The sequence below is a fragment of the Balaenoptera acutorostrata genome, chromosome 4 (genome assembly GCF_949987535.1).
Source record: "Balaenoptera acutorostrata chromosome 4, mBalAcu1.1, whole genome shotgun sequence".
Classification (NCBI taxonomy): domain Eukaryota; kingdom Metazoa; phylum Chordata; class Mammalia; order Artiodactyla; family Balaenopteridae; genus Balaenoptera; species Balaenoptera acutorostrata.
In genome coordinates this window covers 40,727,802-40,740,764 of record NC_080067.1, presented here as the reverse complement: position 1 = coordinate 40,740,764, position 12,963 = coordinate 40,727,802, and the positions used below count along the sequence as shown (strand labels likewise).

Genomic DNA, 12,963 nt, shown 5'->3' with positions numbered 1-12,963 from the left:
ATGAGTGAATTTACAGACATAACTACATAAAGCATCTCCTGGGTCCTCAAAACCATGAACCCGAAGGGATGGCAAGGGTCAGCCAACCAGAAAACTAACTAATATCACACTACTACTATAGTAAAGCTATTTTTGAACTGCTGTGATTCTTAAACAAATACAAAAAAAAACCCACCAATTCTACATGGGAAGAACATTCTACACAACCTAGAACTATATATGTGACACAAAGATTCTAAGTTCTATTACTTCTTCGTTGATTCATAAAGTGCTTCAGAATCATAAAGTGCTTCAGAATCACATATTAACCCTGAGGACTTCATTGACTTTGAGCATCTAAACAGAGTTTAGGTTAGAAGGAGGCATGAAAACAGTTTAAGTACCTTAACAAAGAAAAACTCCATGGTTTTGGATAGCAAATAATCATTCATTACTTCAAACGGCATCCTTTAAAATATACCATTAAATAGCCTTAAAAAGTATCAAACACATTTGAATGAGTATAGGACAAAACTATGTATATTTTTAATTCTTAAAAGACAATTATTTTCCTTAAGAGACAAGTTGGCCCAAGGTGATCTGAGGTTCCTGGAGGAATCTCAAAACCTTTCAAGTCTAAGAACAGAGAACAATAAAAACCATTCCTTTTGTCTGTAACAGCTCTTCCTTAACAGATAGGACAAAATCTGGAGGGAAAAAAAATATCCAACTTTGACCTTTGAAAAAAATGTACTATAGGGTTATCATAGAAGGATAGTTTTTCCATTCTCAATGCACCCCAAATAAAAATCTCAGGTCATCTTTTCATTCAGTTCAAAACTTAAATTTGAAAATGGCAAATTTAAATTTTCAACATTAGATGTCATTAAAGATTCTATATCACATGCAATCAACAAGTATTTACAATAAAAAACCTTTAATCCAAGTATGATATACCCTAGTCAACATCTCAGTGAAGGTGGTGGGGCAGGTCCTACATCTACTCCAAAAGAGTCTAAGGTTTAGGAAGAGACCTTCAAGATGGAAGAGGAGTAAGACATGGAGATCACCTTCCTCCCTACAGATACATCAGAAATACATTTACATGTGGAACGACTCCTACAGAACACCTACTGAACGCTGGCAGAAGACCTCAGACTTCCCAAAAGGGTAGTGGTGCTCCGGCCGGGTGTCAGGCCTGTGCCTCTGAGGTGGGAGAGCCGAGTTCAGGACACTGGTGCACCAGAGACCTCCCGGCTCCACGTAATATCAAACAGCGAAAGCTCTCCCAGAGATCTCCATCTCAACACTAAGACCCAGCTCCACTCAACAACCAGCAAGCTACAGTGCTGGACACCCGATGCCAAACAACTAGCAAGACAGGAACACAACCCCACCCATTAGCAGAGAGGCTGCCTAAAATCATAAGGTCGGGCTTCCCTGGTGGCGCAGTGGTTGAGAATCTGCCTGCTAATGCAGGGGACACGGGTTCGAGCCCTGGTCTGGGAAGATCCCACATGCCACGGAGCAGCTGGGCCCGTGAGCCACAACTGCTGAGCCTGCGCGTCTGGAGCCTGTGCCCCGCAACGGGAGGGGCCGCGATAGTGAGAGGCCCGCGCACCGCGATGAAGAGCGGTCCCTGCACCGCGATGAAGAGTGGCCCCCACTTGCCGTAACTAGAGAAAGCCCTTGCATGAACCGAAGACCCAACACAGCCAAAAAAAATAAAGAAATAAATAAATAAAGTAGCTATAAAAAAAAAAAAAAAAATCATAAGGTCACAGACACCCCAAAACACACCAATGGACACAGTCCTGCCCACCAGAAAGACGAGATCCAGCCTCATTCACCAGAACACAGGCACTAGTCCCCTGCACCAGGAAGCCTACACAACCCACTGAACCAACCTGAGCCACTGGTGGCAGACAACAAAAACAACGGGAACTACGAACCTGCAGCCTGTGAAAAGCAGACCCCAAACATAGTAAATTAAGCAAAATGAAAAGACAGAGAAACACACATCAGATGAAACAGCAAGGTAAAAACCCACCAGACCAAACAAATGAAGAGGAAATAGGCAGTCTACCTGAAAAAGAATTCAGGGTAATGATAGTAAAGATGATGCAAAATCTTGGAAAGAGATTGGAAAAGATACAAGAAACGTTTAACAAGGACCTAGAAGATCTAAAGAGCAAACAAACGATGAAAAACACAATATGAAATTAAAAATTCTCTAGAAAGAATCAATAGCAGAATAACTGAGGCACAAGAATGGTTAAGTGACCTTATCCATTTTATCTACTGAGATAGATAGAAAGATAAAATAGTAGAAATAACTACTGCAGAGCAAAATAAAAAAGAGTGAAAAGAATTGAGGACAGTCTTAGGGACTTCTGGGACAACATTAAATGCACCAACATTCGAATTATAGGGGTCCCAGAGGAGAAGAGAAAAAGAAAGGGACTGAGAAAATATTTGAAGAGATTATAGTTGAAAACGTCCCTAACATGGGAAAGGAAACAGCCACCCAAATCCAGGAAGGGCAGAGTCCCATACAGGATATATCCAAGGAGAAACATGCCAAGATACATATTAATCAAACTATCAAAAATTAAATACAAATAAAAAATATTAAAAGCAGCAAGGGAAAAACAACAAATAACATACAAGGGAATCCCCATAAGATTAAAAGCTGATCTTTCAGCAGAAACTCGGCAAGCCAGAAGGGAGTGGCAGGACATATTTAAAGTGATGAAAGAGAAAAACTTACAACCAAGATTTCCCAGCAGGGATCTCATTCATATTTGATGGAGAAATTAAAACCTTTACAGACAAGCAAACGCTAAGAGAATTCAGCACCACCAAACCAGCTATACAACAAATGCTAAAGGAACTTCTCTAGGCAGGAAACACAAGAGAAGGAAATGACCTAATAACAAACCCAAAACAATTAAGAAAATGGTAATAGGAATATGCATATCGATAATTAGCTTAAATGTGAAAGGATTAAATGCTCCCACCAAAAGACACAGACTGGTTGAATGGATACAAAAACAAGACCCATATATATACTGCCTACAAGAGACCCACTTCAGACCTAGGGACACATACAGACTGAAAGTGAGGGGATGGAAAAAGATATTCCATGCAAATGGAAATCAAAAGAAAGCTGGAGTAGCAATACTCATATCAGATAAAATAGACATTAAAATAAAGAATGTTGCAAGAGACAAGGAAGGACACTACATAATGATCAAGGGATCAATCCAAGAAGAAGATGTAACAATTATAAATATATATGCACCCAACATAGGAGCATCTCAATACATAAGGCAACTGCTGACAGCTATAAAAGAGGAAATCGACAGTAACACAATCATAGTGGGAGACTTAAACACCTCACTTACACCAATGGACAGGTGCTCCAGACAGAAAACTAATAAGGAAACATAAGCTTTAAATGACACAACAGACCAGATAGATTTAATTGATATTTATAGGACATTCCATCCAAAAACAGCAGATTACACTTTCTTCTCAAGTGCACACGGCACATTCTCCAGGATAGATCATATCTTGGGTCACAAATCAAGCCTTGGTAAGTTTAAGAAAACTGAAATCGTATCAAGTATCTTTTCCAACCACAATGCTGTAAGACTAGATATCAATTACAGGAAGAAATCTATAAAAAATACAAACACATGGAGACTAAACAATACACTACTTAATAACCAAGAGATCACTGAAGAAATCAGAGGAAAGCAAAAAATACCTAGAAACAAATGACAATGAAAACACAATGACCCAAAACCTATGGGATGCAGCAAAAGCAGTTCTAAGAGGGAAGTTTAGAGCAATACAATCCTACAACAAGAAACAAGAAACATCTCAAATAAAGAACCTAACCTTACACCTAAAGAAATTAGAGAAAGAACCAAAAAACCCCAAAGTTAGCAGAAGGAAAGAAATCATAAAGATCAGACCAGAAATAAATGAAAAAGAATTGAAGGAAACGATAGCAAAGATCAATAAAACTAAAAGCTGGTTCTTTGAGAAAATAAACAAAATTGATAAACCTCTAGCCAGACTCATCAAGAAAAAAAGGGAGAAGACTCAAATCAATAGAATTAGAAATGAAAAAGGAGAAGTAACAACTGACACTGCAGAAATACAAATGATCATTAAAGATTACTACAAGCAACTATATGCCAATAAAATGGACAACCTGGAAGAAATGGACAAATTCTTAGAAAAGTACAACCTTCCGAGACTGAACCAGGAAGAAAAGGAAAATATAAACAGACCCATCACAAGCACTGAAATTGAGACTGTGATTAAAAATCTTCCAACAAACCAAAGCCCAGGACCAGATGGCTTCGCAGGTGAATTCTATCAAACATTTAGAGAAGAGCTGACACCTATCCTTCTCAAACTCCTCCAAAACACAGCAGAGGAAAGAACACTCCCAAACTCATTCTACGAGGCCACCATCAACCCGATACCAAAACCCGACAAAGATGTCACAAAGAAAAAAAACTACAGGCCGATATCACTGATGAACATAGATGCAAAAATACTCAACAAAATACTAGCAAATAGAACCCAACAGCACATTAAAGGGATCATACACCATGATGAAGTGAGGTTTATCCCAGGAATGCAAGGATTCTTCAATATACGCAAATCAATCAATGTGATAAACCATGTTAACAAATTGAAGAATAAAAACCATATGATCATCTCAATAGATGCAGAAAAAGCTTCTGACAAAATTCAACACCCATTTATGATAAAAACCCTCCAGAAAGTAGGCACAGAGAGAACGTACCTCAACATAATAAAGGCCATATATGACAAACCCAGAGCCAACATCATTCTCGATGGTGAAAAACTGAAACCATTTCCTCTAAGATCAGGAAGAAGACAAGGTTGTCCACTCTCACCACTATTATTCAACATAGTTTTGGAAGTTTTAGCCATAGCATTCAGAGAGGAAAAAGAAATAAAAGGAATCCAAATCGGAGAAGAAGAAGTAAAGCTGTCACTGTTTGCAGATGACATGATAATATACAGAGAGAATCCTAAAGATGCTACCAGAAAACTACTAGAGCTAATCAATGAATTTGGTAACTAGCAGGATACAAATTAATGTACAGAAATCTCTTGTATTCCTATACATTAATGATGAAAAATCTGAAAGAGAAATTAAGGAAACACTCCCATTTACCACTGCAACAAAAAGAATAAAATATCTAGGAATAAACCTACCTAAGGAGACAAAACACCTGTATGCAAAAAACTATAAGACACTGATGGAAGAAATTAAAGATGATACCAACAGATGGAGAGATATACCATGTCCTTGGACTGGAAGAATCAACATTGTGAAAATGACTATACTACCCAAAGCAATCTACAAATTCAATGCAATCCCTATCAAACTAGCACTGGCATTTTCCCCAGAACTAGAGCAAAAAATTTCACAATTTGTATGGAAACACAAAAGACCCCGAATAGCCAAAGCAATCTTGAGAAAGAAAAACGGAGCTGGAGGAATCAGGCTCTGGGACTTCAGACTATACTACAAAGCTACAGTAATCAAGACAGTATGGTACTGGCACAAAAACAGAAATACAGATCAATGGAATAGGATAGAAAGCCCAGAGATAAACCCATGCACATATCGTCACCTTATTTTTGATAAAGGAGGCAACAATATACAATGGAGAACAGACAGCCTCTTCAATAGTGGTGCTGGGAAAACTGGACAGCTACATGTTAAAGAATGAAATTAGAACACTCCCTAACACCATACACAAAAATAAACTCAAAATGGATTAAAAACCTAAATGTAAGGCCAGACACTATAAATCTCTCAGAGGAAAACATAGGCAGAACACTCTATGACATAAATCACAGCAAGCTCCTTTTTGACCCACCTCCTAGAGAAATGGAAATAAAAACAAAAATAAACAAATGGGACCTAATGAAACTTAAAAGCTTCTGCACAGGAAAGGAAACCATAAACAAGATGAAAAGACAGCCCTCAGAATGGGAGAAAATATTTGTAAATGAAGCAACTGACAAAGGATTAATCTCCAAAATTTACGAGCAGCTCATGCAAGCTCAATATCAAAAAAACAAACAACCCAATCCAAAACTAGGCAGAAGACCTAAATAGACATTTCTCCAAAGAAGATTGCCAACAAACACATGGAAGGATGCTCAACATCACTAATCATTAGAGAAATGCAAATCAAAACTACAATGAGGTATCACCTCACACCAGTCAGAATGGCCATCATCAAAAAATCTACAAACAATAAATGCTGGAGAGGGTGTGGAGAAAAGGGAACCCTCTTGCCCTGTTGGTGGGAATGTAAATTGATACAGCTACTATGGAGAACAGTATGGAGGTTCCTGAAAAAACTAAAAATAGAACTACCATATGACCCAGCAATCCCACTACTGGGCATATACCCTGAGAAAACCAGAATTCAAAAAGAGTCATGTACCACAATGTTCATTGCAGCACTATTTACAATTGCCAGGACACGGAAGCAAGCTAAGTGTCCATCAACAGATGAATGGATAAAGAAGATGTGGCACATATATACAATGGAATATTACTCAGCCATAAAAAGAAACAATATTGAATTATTATTTGTAGCGAGGTGGATGGTCCTAGAGACTGTCATACAGAGTGAAGTCAGTCAGAAAGAGAAAAATAAATACTGTACGCTAACACATATATATGGCATCTAAAAAAAAAAGGTTCTGAAGAACCTAGGGGCAGGACAGGAATAAAGATGCAGATGTAGAGAATGGACTTGAGGACACAGGGAGGGGGAAGGGTAAGCTGGGGTGAAGTGAGAGCGTGGCATGGACATATATACACTACCAAACGTAAAATAGATAGCTAGTGGGAAGCAGCCGCATAGCACAGGGAGATCCGCTCGGTGCTTTGTGACCACCTAGAGGGGTGGGATAGGGAGGGTGGGAGGGAGACACAAGAGGGAGGAGATATGGGGATATATGTATATGTATAGCTGATTCACTTTGTTATAAAGCAGAAACTAACACACCACTGTAAAGCAATTATACTCCAATAAAGATGTTTAAAAAAAAAAAAAAAAGTCTAAGGCTTAGATGGGACCAAAAGTGGGAAACTTGACAAGTAGTCCAAAGAACTTTACTCTCACAGTCTTGCCTTAAGAAAACTGAAAAAAGTTACTATGTCTAATGTTTGCTACATACATATATTCATATAAAACACTGAATAGTTGTAAAAACTTTTTAAAGAAAAGCTGACTGCCTATGCTCTTGTTTATATGAGATAAGATCTTAACTAAATAACATTATATCAGCTCTTTAAGGAAAAGAATAATCTCTGCCTTGGATGGTTAACCAAAGTAGCCCTGAAGAAAAAGAAAAGCCAGCTATGTTTTTTCAGCTTAGGAAGCTAGAACTCATAAAGGTCCTTTCCAGCTCTAAAATGATACTCTGTGGGTAAAACTAATGAAAACAGCCCAAATCCTTTTACAGAATTTAGGTAGGTCTCTCCCTAATTTCTATCATGCAGAAATGTCTTTTTCGAAAACCCCGAAAAATACTGAGATGTACCAGAATAGGAATCAAAATGAGCTCTTTCCCCACTTTATCAACTAAGATTTACACACAACTGTCAGAAGCACAATAGATATACAACGGAAGCTTGGGTCCAGTACCTGTATTTCACACCAGAGGGAAAGGTGGTTTCAGTGGTAAGCTATGGAAAATAGGTGCCTACTTAGATTTCTGGGTGAACCTCTCAGAATATCATATTTCACTTACTTTACTCTGCAAACCCCCCCATATTTAAACATCTCTTTACTTTAAATGTTTATCAATGACATATCATTGATCACATCATCAGAAAGTTTTTACATATCATGGCTTACTTATAGGGGTTTTTTTCCCTTCCTTAGGAGTACATGAAATAATCATAGATGCGATGAAATGTTATTTTCTTGGATTGCTCCCCTTGAAAATGCTTTCAATTTGTTTTACATTTAATTGTTAGTAAAGTAAAAAAAAAAAAAAAAAAAAAAAAAAGGGAATTCCCTGGCAGTCCGGTGGTTAGGACCCGGCGCTTTCACTGCTTGGGCCCAGGTTGGATCCCTAGTCTGGGAAGTAAGATCCCACAAGCAGCCGAGCAGCACAGCCAAAAAAAAAAAAAAAAAAAAAGAAAGAAAGAAAGAAAAAAAGACACATGCTTGCTTATGCTACAAAACATAAAGAACCTTGAAATAAAAATAAGGTAACCAGCAATTCACCTGGGTCTCAAATATATCAAACTGATAAGATTCTCTTTAAAATTCAAGTTGAACAAAAAAAACCACATACCAGCTAGGAAAAATACTGTATGTTGTATGTTCTGTACACTGGAGTCAGGTAACTTGGAAACTGAATCTTTTAACTTGCTGTCACTCAATTTTGCGTAAATACTGTTTTCAAATCAGCACATATTTTTCAACGTCTGTAAATTAGGTTTGAATCCTCCTAATAACACAGTCATTTCCTCTACCAGCACAAAGATGAATCTTTTCAATGATTTTACGGCTCAAAATTAAAGGGAGAAGAAAAATGCTTTGTAAGTTAACGAGTGTACAGGAAAGAGCTGTTATGTTGAGGTTTACATAAGCTTCTGAGGTCAAAAACTAAAGGTTAGCGTGTCTTCATTCACGTTTACAATCTTGAGAAAGAGCTCCAACTAGTCTGAGCACTAGTTTTCCTCGGTTTAAAGGAGTTTATCAGCTACCTTAATCTTTACTCATTTGTGCAACAAATATTTCTTTGAATGTTTACTAGAGAGTAAGCAATTATTCATGGAGAGGACCCACTAAGATGTGACTAGGCACCACCTGTATAAGAGAATACTGCCGAAAAGGCAATACTACCTGACTTAGAACACCAATTCCCACCTGATGTTTAAAGTTCCACACATCCTGAATGAAACGTAATGAAATAATTTCTTATAGCCAGGCCCTAAACAGCGTGTGGGAGGTAAATTTCGCTTAAATCGCAATTCAAAACCGCGCGGGTTCCCGCTGACAACACTGATTGTGCGGGTCTGAAAGAACTCCAGGCCAACGACAATTTTAACACAGAAGTGAAAGCGAAGGTGCTCAATTCAGAAGCGACACGAAAGAAGAGGGTCTGAAGAAGTGAGTCGGAGGTGACGAGAAACGCAGAGGCGGCCCAAACTACTCCCTCCACTCGGCACATTGAGTTAACTTCTCCCGCACCCGGGACTCGCGACCCCCCCAGTTCCCGGGCGCGGTGGCGGCGGCCTGCGTCCCGGAAGGGGCTCGCAAAACCGGGAGCGGGTCCCATCGCAAACCAACTTGAAAAATAAGGAGTGAGCGGGATGGGGGCGGGGCTGGACACACGCTCCTTCCCGCGGAGAAGGATGGGGGGAGGGGAACGGAGTGAGAGACCCTCCGGCCACCGGCCCCGACCCCGGGAGGGCGCTGACGGGGGCTGAGGGGGGAGGGCGCGCGGTCACGCGGCCTCATCCAGAGCCGGCCTCGCCGCCGCGGACCCCAAGGCCGACGTGGGGGAACCCGGCGAGCCCCACCGAGGGCAGGCGGGAAACGGGGTGGCGGGAAGACGGGAGGCCCGCCCAGCTCCAACGCCACACGCGAGGCCCCGACCCCGCTCTGCCTTCGGCGGGCCCCGGGAGCTCCACAAAAGGCTGCCCGACTCCCGAAGGGGCTGGGTGAGGGCTGAGGAAGCACCCCTCACAGACAGACAGACACTCACTCACACACACATACACACACACACACACACACACACACACACAGACGCCCGCTCGCCTCCCTACCCCCACCCTCCGACCGCGCTCCGCGGGCTCTGAGCCCCACAGCGACGCGGGGGAGGCTGGGGCCAGCGGCGCGACCACGGGAAGCTGACGCCCTCCCCGACGCCAGGAGCTCGGCGGGCGCAGGAAGCCCGACACGCAGACAAAAATCAACAAAGCACCTGCCGCTCCCGAGGAGAAAACATGCCACAGGCCCCGACTGGGGGCTCTCCGACGCGCCGCTGCCAGGGCCGCAGGGCTCCGCTGGCGGGCTGGGGGGAGGAGGCGGGGAAGGGCCCCGCGCGGTGGCTCCCCGGCCCCGGAGCCTTGCCACCGTCCGGAAGCGGTGAGCCAGGGACCCCCCACGCCAGAGACTGACCTTGGAGTCTCCGTTGCACAGAGCCATCGGGGCTGGGGCGGCGGCGGCGGCGGCCAGAGATGAGACGGGGCGGGAGAGGGCCGGTGGGGGTCGACGCCACGGGCCGGGGCTGAGGAGGAGGCCTGGTCGAGGAGCGGGCGGGAGGCGCGGAGAGGAGCTGACCGCCTGCGAAGCGCCGAGTGGAGCAGCAGCCGCGGAGCGCGGGCCCCAGCGCCGCGGGAGAGCAGACCAGCAGCGCGCACGCTGCCCCCGCCTCCTGCTTCCGCACTGGCCGGCCACTGGGAGGAGCCAGAGCCCTTGTGGCTAGGCTGCCGAGCAGCGGACACCCGCAGCTGCCGCCGCCGCTGCAGCCCAATAAGCCCGCCTCTGGAGGCGGGGACTTCGGCGTCCGGCCCCGCCTCCGGATCCGTCCGGGCCGCCCAGGCCCGCCCCCGGGAGTAGAAACCCGCGGGTCTCGGGCCTGCCCACCCACAAGAGGAGGGGCCTGCGGCACCTGGCCGCGCCCCCGCCCCTGTCTGGCCCGCCCTTTGGAGGAGGAGCCCGCGGCGCCCAGCTTAGCTGCCCCGGTCCCGCCCCCGTACCCGGCAGCAGGCGCTGAGAGGAAGGCCGGTGGCGCCCTGCCCCACCCCCGCCGCTAAAGCTGGCCTCGGAGAAAAACCCAAGCCGCAGTGCGCTTACTGTTTGGCCCGCCGGCCCGCAGCCTTTGATGCGAGAGGCTGGTGGCACTGAAGAGGAGGCCTGCAGAGAGCTGGGTCACTGGGGAACGCTTACCCGGTGGTGCGGCCTCATCCCAGGTTGCGGGTCAGGGGGAAGGCCAAGGCTGCTTTGAAGAGTTTCGTGGTGACTTCAACGTGGACTTAAAAGTGACATTTGATCACTTAGGTCCCTCAAAAGTTCTACAGCGGGTGCAGAATTTCCCAAAGGAAGGGGTTTGGGAGCGGCAACCTGGTGGGAAACTGGACCGGCGGAGTAGAGCTCTGTTTGCACAGCAATATTTTTATTTGGATTGTTTGTGGGAAAGGGAGGAACTGTAGTCTCTCCAGCTACTCACTGGTACCCGTCAGTGCAAGTATTACAGTACCTTGAATTTGGTCACCTGTGGGTCTAAATCAGGGTTGGGGAATAAATAGTAACACTTGGGGCGGCTTTCCGTTTACAAAGCCTTTTAACAGATATTCAGTTAATATTATAATACAGCCAATATTTGCTGAGCTCATGCTGTGTGTCAAGCTCTAGTCCAGGTATTAAGGAGCTAGAGTGAGACTGCCCTGACTTCCAAAAACTCATTTTATTCTAAATAATCCCGTGGAAGTAGTGCAGTAAGATTGATGTTCTTATCCACTTTTACTTATAAGAAATTTGAGGCCCAGTGAGATTATGTGCTTTTGCCTCTCTATATAGGAGGTAAGGGGTACCTGACCTGGGAAGGGATAGACAGTTTGTTAGTAAAATATTTACAGGATCAAAAGGCCCAAGGCCCTCCTGGACCTCACACTCAAGGAAAGTATTTTACTTACCTTTTTTCGAAGTGAAAAATGGATACTTGAACTTTCTAAAGCCATGGAGATTGTGTTCTCTTGATAGGTCTGAGTGAACAATCCAGAGAACAGTGTGGTAACCAATAGGAGAATTGCATTAACATCCACCTGGAATGGAATGGCATGTGATGTGACGGCATTAAGGATTGGCTAAACCCCATCTGTATTAGATAATGTCTAATTTAAATATATTCTAGTGGTCACTTGTGTTTATGGCTAAGAATGTCAGCATGTACCAGAATCCTTATAGCTTAAGTCTTCTGCAGCTTTTGACTCTATTCACCCCTTCCTCCTTCTTGAAACTGGATGTCCTTACAGGGCACCATAGAGGTATCTTTTTACCTCCATGATTGTTCTCCATCACCTTTTCTTGTCCCTCTTTGTATATCTTTCCTATAGGAGGAAACTTAAGTATTGGTTTTCTTCAGTATTTCCATTCCTAGCCCTTTTCTCATCTTATTCTTCACCTGTGTTTCCCTGGGGCACTTATTTAAAAATATAGACTTGCTTAAAAACACCTTAATAGGCTGTATGTGATGACAGCTCTCTCTTCTGAGCTCCAGGTCCCTATTACTGTGTACATCCCCAGTTAGAGGTTAAATGTCACAGTGGGTCCCAAACTCAAGTCCGAAACAAAACGTTGTTCAAGACTATTCTTGTTAATTTCCTGTACATTTTATATGTCAATTATTGAAAGAGGGGCACTAAAATTTCCAACGGTAATTGTGATTTTATCAGTTTCTCCTTATAGTTCTATCAGTTTTTGCTTTGTGTATTTTGAAGCTCTGTTTTTAGGATCATAAATGTTTAGAATCATTATTGATCCCTTTATAGTTATGAAATGATATTTTTTAGATCCCCAGTAATATTCTTCACTCTGACATCTACTGTGTCCAAAATAGCATGCCTGCTTTCTTGACTGGTTCTTGGCGTGATATATCTTTTGCAACCCTTTATCCTGTTTGTGTCTTTAGGTTTAAAGTGTTTCTTGTAGACAGCACATAATTACGTCTTGCTTTAATTGGAGTGTTTATACCATTTACATTTAATGTGATTATTAATATGGTTAAGTTTAGTTCTTTAATCTGGAGATTCTCAAGGCAGTAAGCTGAGGCAGTTGAAGGGCTCATCTTTTTTGCTTCCCATCTCTCAGGGATCTGTCCTTTGTTGCAACCATTGTTGCATATATTTTGTCCGAGTTTTCTGTTATTGTTGTTTCCAGG

The 12,963-nt window shown here is 43.1% G+C and overlaps 1 protein-coding gene across 1 annotated transcript in view; it reads right to left on the bottom strand.

The window, feature by feature from the left end:
- Positions 1-10,366, bottom strand: part of GMPS (guanine monophosphate synthase) — a 91,088-nt gene extending 80,722 nt beyond the window's left edge. Inside the window, exon 1 of the mRNA XM_057545440.1 lies at positions 10,203-10,366. Coding sequence (XP_057401423.1) covers positions 10,203-10,229 — 27 coding nt within the window. The 5' untranslated portion in view covers positions 10,230-10,366. The remainder of the gene's footprint in view (positions 1-10,202) is intronic.
- Between the last annotated feature and the right edge of the window lie 2,597 nt (positions 10,367-12,963).